This window comes from Mesoplodon mirus (genome assembly GCF_964341445.2).
Source record: "Mesoplodon mirus genome assembly, chromosome: 19".
NCBI lineage: Eukaryota > Metazoa > Chordata > Mammalia > Artiodactyla > Ziphiidae > Mesoplodon > Mesoplodon mirus.
In genome coordinates this window covers 28312929-28331151 of record NC_138995.1, presented here as the reverse complement: position 1 = coordinate 28331151, position 18223 = coordinate 28312929, and the positions used below count along the sequence as shown (strand labels likewise).

At 44.5% G+C, this 18223-nt stretch overlaps 1 protein-coding gene across 1 annotated transcript; it reads left to right on the top strand.

The window, feature by feature from the left end:
• The first annotated feature begins 5327 nt into the window (after positions 1-5327).
• HERPUD1 (homocysteine inducible ER protein with ubiquitin like domain 1) lies at positions 5328-17329 on the top strand. Its single transcript, XM_082607424.1, has 8 exons — positions 5328-6262; positions 9238-9315; positions 9403-9477; positions 10833-10963; positions 13071-13193; positions 13741-14091; positions 15434-15539; positions 16566-17329. Exons 1-8 carry the CDS (start codon positions 6128-6130, stop codon positions 16728-16730), a joined length of 1164 nt encoding a protein of 387 aa, XP_082463550.1. The 5' UTR covers positions 5328-6127; the 3' UTR covers positions 16731-17329.
• The last annotated feature ends 894 nt before the right edge of the window (positions 17330-18223 follow it).

Sequence of the window (18223 nt, the reverse complement as noted above, 5' to 3'; positions counted from 1 at the left end):
AGTGACAGAAAGCAGACCAGTAATGTCTGGGACCAGGATTGGTGGGGTGGTGAGCAGGTTGGCTGGGAGGGGGCACTGGGGAACTCTCTAGAATGATAGGAATGTATCTGGAATGATAGGAATTCACACAGGTGAATACACCTACCAAAACTCTTTGAACTGTACATTTAAGATCCATGTATTTTACTATATGTAAATTATACCTCAGTACCAGTTAATTAAAAAATAAAAATTTCATAGAGTTACTAGCTCTGTAGCCAAGTTACTTAAACTCCCCATGCCTCAGTTTCCCCAGCTGTGAGATGGTAATAATAAAAGCATTCTACTTCAAAGGCTGCTGTGAGGATTAAATGCAAGTTTCTTGAAGTTGTGTGTGTGGCACATGGTAAGCACTCCCCCGTTAGCCATTAGCTCTGTTCCTGAACCCATCTTTGTTCCCAGGCCTCTTTCCCTCCTGCTTTATTTCTGCGATGTCTTTTTCTTTTTCCAATTTTTTTTTCACATTTCCTTTTTTGCTCGATCCTAGCACTGATCTATATTTTCTCTTGAACGAACCACTCAGGTCTCGTGACCCCAAGTCTCTCCCCGTCGAACCCAGCCTTCGTAATGATGAAGATCCATACTGATTCTGATCACGTCCTTCTACTACTCAAAAACCTTATTGCCCACAAAATAAAGCCACTTCTCAAGGGTGAGCATGCAAAGTCTTCCCTGAACTGGTCCCAAGAATTCTTTCCAGCCTTACCTCTTGCTGACATCATCACTGTTATTTTTTTTAATTTAATTTAATTTTATTTATTTATTTTTGGCTGCTCGGTATGGCATGCGGGATCTTAGTTCCCCAACCAGGAATCAAACCCACGTCCCCTGCACTGAGAGCTCGGAGTCCTAACCATTGGACTGCCAGAGAAGTCCAGACATCATCATTATTAGTATTTTAAAATAAACTCTGTCCTTCCTGCCACACTTGACCAGTGGTTTCCAAAGCTGGCCTTTGAATCAGTACCGACTTAGATGCCCCAGGTCCCATTTGGTAGGCCTGACATGGGACCAGGCACCCATCCTATTGTTTTTACATGTTTAGTTGCAGGCATAATGTCCATGCAGTGAAATGCACATATCTTAAGTATACAGCTAGATCCATTTTGAAAAGTGTCTGTGCCTGCCTACCCCACACCCTACCAAGACAGAACTTTTCACCACCCTAGAAATTTCCTTCATGCCCAGTGGTGTATTAATAGAGGTGAACAACTGCTTCCCCAGGGGAAAAAGGCTCTGCTTTATTGCATTTCCTGATCTCTGTGGCGTGAATATTCCTACCATGGCCAATTTCAGGTTGTCAGTGTGATGACACTGAAAGCAGAGTCAGGAAGACAAGCTCACATTCGGTTCTTGAAAACCAGCACCAGCCGACTTCAGCACGGCCCCTTCCAAGTCCGTCTCTGCCACCCCGTCCCCAGGCAACCATGCATCTGTTCTCCGTCACCATAGATTCATTTTGCTTATTCTAGAGTTTCATACTAATGGAAGCATTTAATATGTACTCCTTTTGTCTGGTTCTTTCACTCAGCACGGTTTTGAGATTCATCCATGTTGCTACATGTATGGTAGTTCGTTTCTTTTTATTACTGAGTAGTATTCCATCGTATGGATATACAGTAGTTTATCTGGTCTCCTGGTGATGGACACCTCGACTGTTCCCAGTGTGTGATGCTATGAATAAAGCTGTCATCAACATTCTTGTGCAAGTCTTTAATTTCTTTTGGGTAAATCCCTGTGAGTGTAATAGCTGGGTTGTAAGTTAGGTGTATGTTTAACTTTATGAAAACTGACAGACTGATTTCCACAGTAGTTGTACAATTTTATACTCCTACCAGCCAAGTATGAGAGTCCTGATTGCTCCATATCTTTGTCAATACTTGGTGTTGTAAGACTTCACTTAAAAAAAAAAAAAAAAAAAGAGTTCCTCAGGTGATTCTGTTTCACAGCCAGGCTTGGGAACCTGTGGGCTGAACTCCTTGCAGTTTCCTAAATATTAATGGCTAATATTAATTGAGCACTTGCTAAGTGTCTGGCTCTTCCCCAAGACCTTTAACAATGCTATATCATTTAAATATCACAACAACCCCGTGAAATAGACACAATTATTCTTCCTATTTTACAGATGAGGACAGTTAGGTACAGAGTTTGAGTAACTTGCCTAAGGTCACGCTCATATGTGACACAAGTTGGCTTAGAAACAGGCACTCTGGCTCTGGGCCCATCAGTTGAACCACTGAACTATACTTGCCCATACAAATTGTGTATACGGGTCCCCTGTTGGGCTTATCAATAATTGCTGCCATTATTATTTTCATTCAAATCCTACTCATCCTTCAAAGTTCAGCTCAAATTCCACCTCTTCCACCCAGTTTTCTCTGTCTCCCCCTCTCCTCCTGCCTCTGTGTAATTCCTCAATGCAATCATAAGTCCTTCAGAAATGGATGAGACTTCTGGGTTGTCTTATTTTTTTTTTTTTTAATTTTTTGTGGTATGCGGGCCTCTCACTGCCGTGGCCTCTCCCGCTGCAGAGCACAGGCTCCGGACGCACAGGCCCAGCAGCCATGGCCCACGGGCCCAGCCACTCTGCAGCACGTGGGATCCTCCCGGACCGGAGCGCGAACCCGCGCCCCCTGCATCGGCAGGCGGACTGTCAACGACTGCGCCACCAGGGAAGCCCTGGGTTGTCTTTTATTTCTGTTTTTGACTGTCTTATCATGCTCGCTGTATTTGTAAGATCACTGAGAACTGGGTCACTCCATGTTTATCTCTCTATTCCTGGCTTGTTGACCTGAATTTAATGTTTTTATAAATATGGTTGGCCCTCTATATCCACGGGTTCCACATCCACGTATTCAACTAACCACATGGAAAATATTCTGAAGAAAAAAATTCCAGAAAGTTCCAAGAAACAAAACTTAAATTTGCCCCACTCTGGAAACTTTACATAGTGTTTACATTGTATTTACAATTATTTACATAACATTTACATTGTATTTAGTAATATAAGTAATCTAGAGATGATTTAAAGTAGATGGGAGAATGGGACTTCCCTGGCCGTCCAGTGGTTAAGAAAGACTCCACGCTTCCACTGCAGGGGGCGCGTGTTCAATCCCTGGTCAGGGAACTAGGATCGCACATGCCGTGCAGCATGGCCAAAAAGTTAAAAAAAAAAAAAAAAAAGTATATGGGAGGATGTTGCATTGGTTATATGCAAATACTACGCCATTTTATAGAAGGGACTTGCGCATCCAAGGATTTTTCTATGGGGGAGGGGGTGGCAGGGGGGAGTCCTGGACCCAATCCCCCATGTATACGAGGAACAATTCTGTACTATAGGCAGAATCACAAAAGTCCTTTACAAGGAGCTGTCTCGTTGAGAGATAACTCAAGAGGGAATCACAGAAATTGGATTGCCTTTTCCCTAGTGAAAAGCACACCCCTTTACTTTCTTACTACTGAGTGAAAATGGATGTGCTGTTTTAAGGGGACCTGACGCTTGTCACAGCAGGCTACAGGAAACCATGTTATGTGGCCTCCTTAATTACCCAGTGAAGCTGTTATCTCCTGTCTGGCTGCCTGCTCTAAGGCTTCTGCTTGTTTTATCTGGCCTGGCTCCACTGGTTAGCTTCTAGCTAGTTGGAAGACTACCAGATTGTAATCAGTCATTTCTTCCATCCTGATGTATGAAAAACAGGACCAGCTACATAATTTGTGAGACCTGGTGAAAAATGAAAATGCAGGACTTCTTGTTCAAAATTTATTAAGAATTTTCAGAAGAGCATTAAACAAAGAGTAGAGCCCCAGAGGTGCCACACCCATGAAGCCAGCCTGGATGAAAAGGGACTGAGCCCTTCTCAGCCAACAAAAACCAATCACAGAAAGCTGAGCATGGGGACAATTATCTCTAAAGCGCTTCACCTCCCTTCTTAGTACAAACACTGCTGAAAAGAAAACCATCCGTGTTCTGTGTTATATTAAGGCTGATTTTTATGGATTGAACTGTGTCCTCCAAAAAGATGAATTCCTAAGCCCCCAGTACCTGTGTATGTGACAGTATTTGGAAATGGGGTCTTTGCAGATGATCAAGTTGAGGTCATTAGGGTAAAACCCTAATCCAATATGACTGGTGTTCTTATAAAAAAAGGGGGGGAATTGGCACACAAAGACAGGCATGCATAGAGAAAATGACGTGAAGGCACGCACACAGGGGGAACACACTATGACCACGAAGGCAGAGATGGGGGTGATGCACCTACACACCAAGGAATGCCAAAGATTGCCAGCATGGAACAGATTCTCCCTCATAGCCCTCAGAAGGAACCAACCCTGCCTGACACCTTGATCTTGAAACCAAGCGGGGCCCTGTGGGGCTCCTGGACACAGAGGCCTTTTTGTCTCCCATTTCTTGTAGGCAAGACTCCAGCCTCCATATCTTCCCTGAGTTCCAAAGGGCAGATTCGAACAGTTGCTAATCAAGGGGGGAGCAGCCACGAAGCCACCTGAGGCAAGATTAAAGGGACTAGAGAAGCTCCTCAAGATTAGGAGACCACTGGAGACCCTGCACACACCCGAATCTTGTCAGCAACCCCACCCTTTAGAAACTCCGCAGAAGAAAGAAGAATGTAAGACTATTACCGCCTTGATCCTTATTAAATACCCCTGACCACAAGCCCCAAATATGAGACCTCTCCCTATTCCCCAGGGAGGGGGGCACCATTCTTGAGGTGCTGGCCTGCTCTGTTCCCTCTTTGCCTGACAAAGAATAAGGCCCCCCTTTCTTTCTCCTCCAAGACTCTGTCTCTGTATCTCATTTTGGCATCGGTGTACAGGGAGCCAATATTTTGGCATCAATCTCAGACTTCCAGCCTCTAGAGCTGTGAGACAATACACTTCTGTCCTTTAAGCCACCCAGTCTGTGGTACTACACCAACCACACCAGGTTCCTTGTGTTACCCTCCTTAACTTTGCCCCACTCTGGAAACTATTTACATAGTGTTTACATTGTATGTACAACTGCCAAGGTCCTGACACACCTGGCAAAACAGATGTCCCAACAGGATTAGAACAAGGACGGGCCAGCACAATGTCAGTTTTGTTTTTCAAGACCTTTTTTCCTACAGAGGGAGGGAGTGTCTACATCAGCCAGGCCTCTGTGGTCACATTTTTAGGAAAACTGAGAAACCTGCCTTCCGTGACTGAGCCCCAATTTCAAGGAAGTTACGTGTTAGTATCCTATAAAGTGAGGCCTTTTTCGAGCGTGTCCCAGCCTAAGCTGGACTGTGGCCTGCTTGCTATTCATTAGGATGACGTCCCACAGTTAGGGGTTCAACGTTCAAGTCTGAGGTCACAGATGAAGGGGCAACATTGGCTCGGATTCCTGCATCCTGAACCCCAGGAAGAATCTCCCTTCTTCCTGGCCCTTCTAAGGCGCGTCGGGGGCGCCCTTCCATGTGGGCTCGCAAACGGGAACTTTCCCCAGCAGTTCTTTGAGCTGAGGCCGGGGTGGGGGCGGGGCGACCTCCCCTGGGGGGCCTGACGTCCCGGGCCACCCGGGGAAGGAAGGGAAAGGGGAAACGGGGCTGGTGTCAAAAGGGCGGAGCTGCTTCTTGGTGAGGAAACAATTTGCAGAGGCTGCCAAACCGGAGAGTCGGCAGGGTCGGCCCTCCCGAAAGTGCCGTGAGCAACCCGAGCCGGGGAGCAAGCCGGTGTCTCAGCGCCGAGGGGCCCTGCGTGGGCCGCGCGCACCCCAGCACAGCCGCCGAACCCAGGCTCTCGGGCCGCAGCCGCGACCGTGGGTGACGCCACGGCGGCGGGTTGCATCAGCCTGCGCCCACGTGCTCCGCCCGCCCTTCCGCCCACGGAGCCGGGCGCCGATTGGGCCACGTTGGGGCAGTGCTCTCCGCCCCAGCCAATGGGTGGCAGCCACAGAGGGTTCCGTCCGCAGAGTCCGGGCGCGGGGTGCCTATAAAAGGTCCCCGAGACGGGCGCGCGCGCTCCCCAGACGCGAACCGTTATTGTGGAGGTTGTGGCGGTAGTGGCAGTTCCTGGCATCTGGGAGCGCCGCCAAGCCCACAGCACCGTCGACATGGAGCCCGAGCCCGTCACGCTCCTGGTGAAGAGCCCCAACCAGCGCCACCGCGACTTGGAGCTGAGCGGCGACCGCAGCTGGAGCGTGAGCCGCCTCAAGGCCCATCTGAGCCGCGTCTACCCCGAGCGCCCGGTGAGAGGAGCCCCCGGCTCCAGCTGCCAGCACTCCCCTAACTCCGGCTGTCATCCTCGCAGCACTCCTCGCGTCCCCCTTGGGAGGCCACGTCCTTCTCCCCTTTCCCTGTAACTTCTCGCTTCGCCGGCCTTCCACTGACGGCTGGTGCTCCCCAGGTCCCCAGGCCTGTGGTCTCCCCCTTCTGCCCTGCCGCCGTAGGCGCCCTCTGACGTGGCCCAGAGGCTGTCACTTCCTCGTTCTAGGCCGCCATCGTCCCGCCTTTCTGACGGGCCGCCTTCCCCTGTCACCTCGCGTCCTAGGTCCCCAAACTCTAACGGCTGTCACACTCCCGCCATACCTCTTCAGACCCCTTCCCAGTCCCCTAGATCTGGCTTCCAGCCTTAGCCAACCCGCTGAAACAGCAGTTTGACCTTGAGTGAGTCATTTCACCCTCCAAGGCTCAATTTCCCCAAAACGTCGGAGTGACTGGGTGTTCCTCGTTAGGATGGCATCCGATGGGTAGGAATGAGGAAGCATAAGTGCTGCGAAATGAGTTTGCTGAATGTAGCCTCTCATTGCAGAGAGGTGAGGGCAGGGGCCAAGGCCCGGCCAGTGGCTAGAGAAACATGGTGAGCGCCCAGGCAGCGTGTACTTAAGGCTCCACACCCAGGAACAGGATGTGGCGCTTCCCCTCCCTGTGAGCTGGACTCCACAGCCTTTGCTTAGTCCCAGGGAGGAGCCCGGGGCACTTTGCGGTAAAAAGTGATTTAGAAGGAAAATAGGTGGAAGGAATCTCCTGGAGTCTGGGTTTTAAGACTCTGGTCCCTCAATTGCAGAGACTTCCTCGCTTTGTTTTGGTTGTCACATCTGTCAACATCACCCTTAGGGCCGCCCTCCCTCCCCACCACGTGATGGAGGCTATGAGCTGGACCTTCCTATATTTACTTTCTACTCTAATATTATGTAAGTGTCAACAGTGTACTGCCCACAACTGTAATTCTCCATCAAACAGGAGAGGGCACCAGGGCAGGACAAGACTGTGAAATTGTTCTTTCTTATCTGAAGTGTTGCAGCGTGTCAGGTTGTAGCTTATGGGTCAGGTTGTTTTTGTTCCATATTGTCAAGAACGTGGAAGTGAGTTTCCCTTCTGAGTCGTTCTTTTGAAATGTGCTTATTTACTTAATAAGCTCCCATTCCTCTAGCATTCGCCCTGGCACCATTTGCAATTTCACCATAGCTGCTCCCAAGAAACAGGTGGCAGTGCTGCTGCAAGAATGGCTATTAGGTACACAAATTGGCGAAGCAGGTGTAGCCTCTAGTTGCGTCATTTGGTAAAAGGCGGTGTTTTGGAGGAGGGCTTTCCTATCGGGCTTCCTTGGGTGAGGAACACCACTCCTATTAAGTCCGAGGATCCAAAGTTGTAAATAAAAGGTCTCTCAGGTCTGTATATTTGTGTTTAAAATTTTGGCTGGAGCACATTCGTCATTTGCTTTCTAATGTGAGAAGCCTTACTTTATAATAGTTGTTTGCTTAATATATATATTTTTAAATCAGCCTTCTGGATAAAGACGCAGAGTGTCGGTTCAGGCCTTTAACAGGCCTCAAATCACGGGCACCCGTGGTTTTCAAACCTTTTCTAGTGTGAAACTCTTTAATATAATGCAGGACCCCACCTATACAATAACATTTACAAGTCCAGGTTTAGAGCATTTACATATGAAGTTGAGTCAGTGAGAACAATGATGAACACAACATCCAATATATTTCTGCAGTTTGTTATAGTTGCCCAGTGTCCAAAAAAAAAAAAATCCTGATTTATGCAGATAAATAGGTACGGTTATTTTTTTGTTTGTTTTAAACAGCTTGCTTTATAATCTTGGGCTACTAGGCAGGAGCAGCTTTATTCCAAATTTTGCATAATTGGTTATTTTGGCAAGAGTAGATTGAGAAGTTGCCGGTGAGCTCCGGTGTACTGACTTTGGTATATATCACTTGAAGCCATTATTTAAGTCCAGTTTTAAATTTTATTTATTTATGTTTGGCTGCGTTGGGTCTTTGTTGCTGTGCGCAGGCTTTCTCTAGTTGCGGCGAGCGGGGGCTGCTCTTCATTGCGGTGCGTGGGCTTCTCATTGCGGTGGCTTCTCTTGTTGCCTAGCACGGGCTCTAGAGCGCAGGCTCAGTAGTTGTGGTGCACGGGCTTAGTTGCTCCGCGGCCTGTGGGATCTTCCCGGACCAGGGCTTGAACCTGTGTCCCCTGCATTGGCAGGCGGAATCTGAACCACTGTGCCACCAGGGAAGTCCCTTAAGTCCAGTTTTTAAGGGAATTAAAAATGGATTTTAAAAGTGAGATTTGTATAAAAGTGTGTGGCACGACTGTGGTTTTAAAATCACTGGAATGGAGTAGAGGGTTCGGAATCTTGACTCTTTAGCAGCAGGAGACCTTGGACAAGTGAATTTTAGACTTTCCCCCTTAAAACAAGCATGCTAAATATAGGGTTGTGGTGTGGAATGTTACCACACACCATCTCCGCTTTAGCTGCATTTGTATGTTGGGAAAAGTCTCTCTGAGGGCTTAAGTTTAGAATTGCTTCATGTTATCTTGGGACAATGCTAGGTGGTTTTAGGGAAGGCTGACTTTCAGTTTTCTCTGAGACCAAACTTTGAGTTTTGAAGTTCGTTGCTGTAGGAGCCCCAGATTTGTGCTTTTTGTGGCAGAAAGCAATTTCCCTGGGAGTTAAGAAGTCAGGTAGCTTGCCATAGGTTTTGTGGACTGGAGGTAGTTTGCCATCCTAAATTTGTTTGCATGTTAGAGATCAGTTTAAAGTTACGTACTTCCTAAGTAAAAGTTTTGTATATGGGGCCTTTGGAAAAATGTTTTCCTATGATGCTGGGAAAAACACACACGTTTAAATTATTTGTATAAAACAGTTTCTTCAATGTTGGGAACTTGAGGGGGCTAAATGCTGATCTGTGCTGCTCTTTCTTTCCATAAGCATCCAGAGGACCAGAGGTTAATTTATTCTGGGAAGCTGTTGTTGGATCACCAGTGTCTCGGGGACTTGCTTCCAAAGGTATCACTAAATATATTGACTTTTGAATGTTTTTGAGCACTAACAAGGTTGAATTCAGGTCCTAAAGTACCTCCTTACTTCTTTCAGCAGGAAAACCGGCATGTTTTGCATCTGGTGTGCAGTGTGAAGAGTCCTTCCAAAATGCCAGAAGCCAGCGCAAAGGTATGTCTGCTTTTTCATGATGATAGCAGTTCGTGTCATTCAGACTCTCAAGGTCAAAATAAAGGAAGTTGGATAGAACTCTTAAGTCTTTTTATCATATAATATTCTGTCTCTTCCCCAGTGAGAATCAGGAATAAGAAACTGTTATCAACACAAGTGAGAGTTCACTATAGTAGTAGTAGACTATTCCATTAGTGTTGTAGTGGAGAAGTGGAGCTCTGCAGGACACTCTTTTTTGGGATTTGATTTGATCTGTAGTGGCTGTGTATCCAGATCACCGAACTAGCAAGGCAGGCATGAATTTAGCACATAATAAATTTCTTCTAAGGAACCATTGATTTTTATAAAGGGTAAAAAATGACTATATTTCCTTTGGAAATTTTCATTGTGATTATTTGTTTGGATAGGAAAAGGCCGCAGTCTTTATCAAGTGATCTCTTAAGACTTGCTTATGTTAGATGGTCAAAATCCCTCATTTTTCATTTCACAGTGTTAGTTCAAATATACGGTATTAAGGGACTTCCCTGGTGGCACAGTGGTTAAGAATCCACCTGCCAATGCAGGGGACACGGGTTCAATCCCTGGTCCGGGAAGATCCCACATGCCACGGAGCAACTAAGCCCCTGCGCCACAACTACTGAGCCTGCGCTCTAGAACCCGAGAACCACAGCTACTGAGCCCATGTGCCACAACTACTGAAGCCCTCCCATCTAGAGCCCGAGCTCTGCAACAAGAGTAGCCACAACAATGAAAAGCCCGCACACCACAACGAAGAGTAGCCCCTGCTTTCCTCAGCTAGAGAAAGCCCGCGCGCAGCAACAAAGACCCAATGCAGCCAAACATAAAAATAAATAAATTTATTTTAAATATATATATACAGTATTAATATTCTAATGTGGTGATACACTCTAAATTTGCATTACAACTGTACATCCTGAAACATCTGAATATAGTGTAAGAAATTCTTTAGGTTGCTGGCTGGGTTGTGTTTATAAATCTTACTGGTCAAATTTAATTTCTTAGTAAATTTAACACCATAAGATGTATAGAAAAAAACAGATGTATAGAGCATTAACAGGAAGCTTTCTCACCAATGATAACTTCATTGGGAGATTTTAGTGAAACTGCAGCATAGCTACTCTAGGAAAAAATATGGATTTTTTCTTAGTATCTGTATTGATACTGGGTTGAACAAATTTTAGAATATTCATGTAACATTGTATCTGTTTGATTTTGTCAAGTTCAGAGGTCAGGGTTGGGGACATAAGCCATTCACAGAGAAAGAATCCTTGAAGCTTGATTTCACACAGTTGCATCAGGCCTTTTGTTCTCATGTTCATGTTACACTTATCTAGGTTGCTGAATCCATAGAGCAGCCCGCTGGTCTCAATCAGGGACAGTCTCCTGGGGATTCCTCAAGTGACGGTTTAAGGCAAAGGGAGGTTGTTCGGAACCCTTCTCCCTCTGGATGGGAGAATATCTCGAGGTGAGTGTTGTAATAAAGAAGCAGGTTGTACAACATGAATGTGCATTATTTGCATCAACTTAAGAATAAGCTGTGTTTATACTATATAGTCGTAGAATTTTTAAATGGACAAAATTTTGCTTTATAAGGGCTTCACTTTAAAGATCGCTTCTGTATTTAATTTTTCTTAATACATAGCCTTTTAGGAACATCTAAAAGGTGGAGACGCATGTCCTGAAAACCTGGGCATTTCTCCTCCTACGTGGGTGTGCTTCACGTTGCGCTGACCTCATGGTAGGGAATTAGTGCTGGTGCAGAAAAGCAGCTGTTGTGAGCACTGTGCAGCTGCTTTGCCGAGTGGCTTTGTGCTTTGTCTGTCGTAACAGTGGGTGACAAAAGGCGAGGGGTTGTTTGAGAAATGCTCTGCCAAGTACCGTGCCGGTGGTGCTAGGAGAAAAGGAGCAATTAGAGCTTTTCTTCAGCGCAAAAGCCAGAAGCGACTAAATGCTGTGATGTTCGGATTTCAGAGCCCTTGGAACACCTTACTGTGAAAGATCCTATGGGAAAAAACAGTTTATTAACTACAAGTTGAAACTCTGTTACTCCCCGAGTCCCCTGCCCACCGTTTCCTAGTAGGTTTTAATATCTGATTGTTGATAAAGGCAGGTGTTTGAGGAATGAAGAGTTGTTTTTTTTCTTAATGGAGGTTTTCAAATATACACGAAAGTAGAGGGAACTGTATAATGAATCTCCATATAATGATCAAAGTTTTGCCATACTTGCTTTATCTATTCCTGCTTTCCATTTTTTCCTGAAGTATTTAAAAGTAATTCCCAGACATTATGTCAGTTCACTTCTACATACTTCAGGATATAACTCTAAAAACCTTTTAGTTATTTTGCGTATCTGCAGTGTCATCATCATCAGAGCTAACAAAAGCACTTTGTTATTTTCTCATTTCCATGTACTGTATCATTTTTAAATGATCAAAAACAGTATCGTACCAAGACCTATTTGTATTAGAATACAATTTTAGAAATATTCTGGGTATGGAATTTGGTTAAGTTCCATACCTAGCATATAAAGTGGATAATTGAATTCATTATTGGATAGAAACACTTAAAACTGCTTCCCTTTTTCTGGCTATATGATTTGAGAATTGAGGATCATATCTGACTATGAATTTTACCATAATAAGACTTGATTTCATCCAACAAATATTTATTGGACAGCCGGTGCATATAAGTTTGTTTAAGGATAGGAGTTGACCAGCAGAGATGACCACATAACAACTCCTGATCTTTCTGCAGTTCTGTTAGTTTGAATTTTGTGAAGTGATGCCAAAGGAGTTCACTGTGTAGGGCTCACAAAACCAGAGATGACTCCCACACACACCTTGCCCCCAGGCTGCGCTGGATGATAGAAGCATGAGTTTGGTGTCAAACAGGTCTCAAATCCAGCCCTACTGCTTACCGGTTCAGTGACCTCGTGCAGATCCTTTGTCTTCCCTGAGTTGCACTCGGGCTCCCCTCTGTAAACGGCGGGGTGGAGAGCTCCCCCCTCACAAGGTTGTGGGGGATCCCGTGAGATAACAGCCCGGCGGCCTTACAAGGCACGAGTGGTCAGTAAGCGTGCATGGGTGGTGCCACGCATAACTCTGGTAGAGTTCGGAGCTAGGGGTGAGGGAGGAAAGGGTATTTGGAGGAAAGGAGTATTTCCTGCAGAAAAGACTTTGGGAGAGGTGTGACTTTTTAGAGCTGCTCCCTAAAGAATGAATAGTGGGGTTTAGACCTTCAGTGAGACTCAGCAAGTCTAAAATAAGGGTGGGGATCCACTTAGACTGAAAAGGTCCAGCTTGTTTGTACGTCATGGTGATGACATCATGAGACCCCAGTGCTGGGCAGAGGGCTCTTGTTTTCCCATGGGATCCAGACCATGGGAGGGGGGCTTTGTCAGTACTTTCTGTGATTGTATTACACAGGTGCATCACCTGGAAATCTGCATGTAACTATCATAAAACTCAATCTTCTGTCTCTTTGTTTTGAATTCCTGATTGTAATTTAAACTTAATTTTCATTTATTCATACTAAACCAACTCAAAAAGAGCATTTTTTGAAATCTTTCATAGGCCTGAAGCTGTCCAGCCTGCGTTCCAAGGCCTGGGGCCTGGTTTCTCAGGCTACACAACCTATGGGTGGCTGCAGCTCTCCTGGTTCCAGCAGATATACGCACGGCAGTACTACATGCAGTAGTGAGTCTTTCCTCACGATGCTGGGTGTGGCCAGGGCTCCCAGAAATTGAGGGAACTCCCATCCATGTTACCCATAAAGTTAGGAAGGGCGGGATGAGTGTATTTTCATCACTTATCTGCAGAGGCCTTTCTGTGGGTGGAATAGAGTATAAATGATAACTACTGATTTGTGTATCGATGCATAGTTTGCTGACTGATCCATAGTTTGATGACTTTATTTAGAATATGTTATCTCCTCTTTTTTTCTTTTCAATTTGTGATATCTTTAACGTTTTATGAAAATCTTAATTTGCTACTGCACCATATTTTCATGGTGGCCTTGGTGTTTAATTCCAGATGAAATTTACCAAGCACCTTCTCTTAGGAGTAGAAAAGGCATTTATAGATATGACTGTTAGTAAAGAAGTTCTTGCACTAAGTTAAAGAAAAATCAAGTTTGTATATGCCTACTTAATAGTAAAAGATCCCTGCGTAAATGAGCTTATGAGAACAAGTCTTCATGGTGCCTTGCTCTCAACAGTATTTGCCTCTGTCATTTTTATTTTAGCTTAGCAGCCACTGCTGCGTCAGGGGCTTTTGTCCCCTCGCCAAGTGCACAAGAGATACCTGTGGTCTCTGCGCCTGCTCCAGCCCCTATCCACAACCAGTTTCCAGCTGAAAACCAGCCCGCCAATCAGAACGCTGCTCCTCAAGTGGTGGTTAATCCTGGGGCCAACCAGAACTTGCGGATGAATGCACAGGGTGGCCCTATTGTGGAAGAAGATGATGAGATAAATCGAGATTGGTTGGATTGGACCTATTCAGCAGCTACGTTTTCCGTTTTTCTTAGTATCCTCTACTTCTACTCTTCCCTGAGCAGATTCCTCATGGTCATGGGGGCCACCGTAGTTATGTACCTGTAAGCAGATGATTTCACTTTCCCTTTTTTCCCTTTACTACAGATTACACTATGTGGTGACTCAAACCAAGTGCAGATTTTCCTCTTTTTTGAGCAGTCTCAGTCAATATTTAAGGAGGTGTATTTAAATAGTACGTCATTCTAGGATTTTCGATGCAAAGAATTGATAGCTTGGTTGCACATTGCCAAAAACACAATTCTACGTTAATACAGGAACAACATTTTCTTCTTTTCCTCTAGTTAAGTTACCTGCCAGGCTCATGACCACAATAAAACAGCCATACTGAGGCATGGAAAGGAAAATTGTATTTGTGTTGAATAAGAACATATTTATCTTTTATCAAGCTACAGCTGCCTTCTAGGATAAAGGTCAGGCAGTGGCTGTGGCATAGTCCTGAAGGGCCAGAGATCCATCACAGACCTGGCATTTGGCTTTATCCATGGCTTAGAGCAGTGGTTCTCCACCAGGGTAGTTTTGCACCTGCCTCTACCCCCGCCCCCAAGACGTTTGGTGGTGTTTGGAGACGTTTTTGACTGTCACAGCGAGGGGGGTGGTCCTGCTGGCATCTGGTTGGTAGCTGTTAAACATCCTCTGGTGCCCAGGACAGCCCCACAGTAAATATCCAGCCCGGTATGTCAGCAGTACCACAGTTCAGAAACCCTGGCCTAGAGTTACATGTCCTTGTATGTGGTGAAAACTGACAGAAGAAATTTTTCCTCTATAGGAAAAATGGATTTTTATTTTAGTTTTAAAAAATCTTAAAAAAGAAATATTTAGAATAATGCATTAAGTACTCATATCCAGTATTAATCATTGTTATATTTTGTCATATTTGCTTCAAGACTTGGGTTTAATTGGATTTTTCAGATGCAACTTTTAGTTAATTCTTTAAATTCTATAGTCTCTAGAATCATATATGTAGGTGACTGAATCTAGGTCTTATTAGTATGTTATTACATATATTATAGTCATAGCTGTGTATGTATTTCCCCTTCCCCCTCTGTTCAGGTTTTCATGTGTAAGGTTTAGGTCAGATGAAGAAGTATTTATTGAGCACATACTATGTGTCAGGTGCTGTTTATGTTGCTGGACACATGATAATGAATAAAGCCTAGTTTCCATAGTGCCTGTCAAGAACCTGACAGGCCAGTGAGAAGGTCTATGAGCCGGTGTGGTGGAATGTCTCTGCAGATGGGCCTGGCTGCGAGCTTCTAATCAGGTTCTGCTCTGATGAGAGGAGGGGAGCAAGGGGGACCTCATCTCATTGAGAGGACCCTAAAATTCTTGAGTACATGTCACTCTGATGTTCACTAAGATGGACTTTATATGCTTCCTTTGAAGGCATCATGTCGGGTGGTTTCCGTTTCGACAGAGGCCAGTTCAGAACTTCCCGAATGATGGTCCTCCTCAGGAAGCTGCAAATCAGGACCCCAACAATAACTTCCAGGTATGGAGCTTCCGCTGGAGCCCGGCGATCTTGGTGTCAAACACCGGGCTCTCGAGTCCTTAATCTTTAGATACCTTGTGGTGTACCATTTTATTAGGCTCAATATTTCAAGATTTTTTTCAAATTTATTCTTATAGCATTAGCTATTTTTAAAACATTGTGTGATAAAATCCCTCAGGTATTTTTGTCATGTGGCAATTTGCATTTTGGCATATATAAGTAATGTTTTTTTTAAACTCACTATTTTTAGTGTTCATTCTCAGTAATGATATGTTATACCATGGAAACTGCTAATGGAGAGTTATTCTAATTAAGGATTAGGAACATAAGCCTGTCTCACAGAATAGGTTTCCTGGAAAATAACATACAGAAATAGAATTTTTAGGGACTTCCCTGGTGGTCCAGTGGCTAAGACTCTGTGCTCCCAGTACAGGGGGCCTGGGTTCGATCCCCGGTCAGGGAACTAGATCCCACATGCCACAACTAAAATATCCCGCACGCGGCAACGAAGATCGAAGAGCCTGCGTGCTGCAACTAACACCCATCACTGCCGAATAAATAAATATTTTAAAAAAGAAATAGAATTTTTATAAGGCAGTTTAATGCATAATCCTAAAGGATATTCTTTTTAATATAAAGTGTCACCCTTGAATCTGTTTTTAGAGTCCTGTGTTTCCAGTTTTCGTTTTTTTTTAACTCGGGACACTGCCAAAATTAGAACAATATCCACATTTAATGAAGTGGCTAACTTAATTACTAGTTTAATAATAGTTGAAGATCTAGTTACAGTACTTCATTTGATCTGATACTTGCTGCCAGGAATATTGAAAACTATGAGAATGTTCCAGCACAGTTGTGCTACGGAGGCTGGAGAAGGAGCTCCGTCCAGCCGGGGGTGTCATCCCCGGGGTCCTGCCTACCTGGCTTGGCTTATGGGGCAAGGTGCCAGGGAGCTACTCTGCCCTTTCCTGACATTACTGGGTGCTTGTCACGGTCCTCTTTTCTCCTGTGTTTTATTACCTGTAGGAAGACCCTGATCCTGAAATTGCAGACCCCAACCGCCTCCCTCCAGACAGAGACATAGTGGATGACGAGCAGACCAGCCCTTCGTTTATGAGCACAGCCTGGCTCGTCTTCAAGACTTTCTTTGCCTCCCTTCTTCCAGAAGGTCCTCCAGCCATAGCAAACTGATGGTGTTTGCTCTCTGGCTGCCAGAGGCTTTGGCAGGCGTGGACTGGATCATCTGGCTCCGGCTAGATTTCCTTACCTGGACGTGGCGATGGCACAGAATTAGTAAAAGAATCAACAAAGAGGATGATATGCTTTTGTGATTCTACAAAAGCAGAAAGTAAGACGTGAAGCCATGATACAAATTGATGAACAAAAAATGCCTAAGGCTTCTCATGTCCTTATTCTGAAGAGCTTTAATATATATTGTTGTAGTTTAATAGACATTGTACGTAGAAGGCATTAGTGTCGCATGTTTATGCCTGAGGAACTTTTCCAGATGTGTGTGTCTGCATGTGTATTTGTACATAGATGTCATAGATGCAGAAATGGTTCTGCTGGTACGATTTGATTCCTGTTGGAATGTTTAAATTACACTAAGTGTACTACTTTATATAATCAATGAAATTGCTAGACATGTTTTAGCAGGACTTTTCTAGGAAAGACTTATGTATAATTGCTTTTTAAAATGCGTGCTTTACTTTAAACCAAGAGGAGCTTTGCAGAGGTGAAAACCTTTGCTGGGTTTTCTGTTCAATAAAGTTTTACTATGAATGACCCTGGCAGAGACTCCTGTCATCTTACCAGTTTACTCCGTGTCCATCACCTCTGGATGGTCAACAGCTGAGTTGCTGATTTTTGAGTAACCTGAATATTGTGCTTCTTTTTATTAAAGGACTGTTTGTACTGATGAAGAATATAAGGTAAGGCCACGAAAGTTTTAATTTACTAAGATTATGCTTGTGTTTGCCCCCCATTTCCTGACTTAAACAGTACTGGCTTATGTTGTAACCATCAGAGTTAAATTCCCACGATTTAAAGTTAATGGCATTAAGTACCTTTCACCTGCTCACATGTCATGCTGAGCTTACTTTTGGACTTTAATCCTCCTTTTAAGTATTATTTTGAGACTAATCTGAAAAGCAAAGTGCTGTGTACTTTTTAACATGAGTGATGCTGTAAGTAGAATGCTGAAGGCCTGGGAGTGTTGTTTTGGGCAAAGTATAATCAGCTTGTGTCATGGTCATCATCATTTGAATGAATTGTGACTGGACACATTGACATCAAATAAACGTTCACTGAACAATTCATAGCCAGATGCTGGGTAGATACAAAGCTGTTTTACATATGGTCATGCTTTAAAAAGCCAACTAAGATACTTATAAGTAAGGAGTGAAATGGCATAGAGTTTCAGATAACACCAGACCTCCAGAACAGAGGAATGGTCAGTCAGGAGGTAGTGATTATTGATGAGTTACGAAGGCAATGTTTGCTTGAAGGAAGAAGTGACTTGAGACTGGAGGTTTTATAGTTTTACAAGTGAGGAAGTAGGTGACAGAAAAAGCCTGAGGAGCTGGAGAGAAGGGTCACAGCAGAAGCAAGAGTGCAGAGATGAGACTTCCCTCCTGCCATGAAGCTGGATTGATGAAAGTGGTCATTAAGAGTTGGTACGAAGG

Bases quoted from the DNA above. Each gene is read 5' to 3' on its own strand.
- HERPUD1 (XM_082607424.1), top strand. From the start codon at position 6,128: ATGGAGCCCGAGCCCGTCACGCTCCTGGTGAAGAGCCCCAACCAGCGC. The intron at 13,194-13,740 runs GTGAGTCTTTCC...TTTTTATTTTAG, and splicing joins CGGCAGTACTACATGCAGTA to CTTAGCAGCCACTGCTGCGT. The intron at 14,092-15,433 runs GTAAGCAGATGA...CTTCCTTTGAAG, and splicing joins GCCACCGTAGTTATGTACCT to GCATCATGTCGGGTGGTTTC.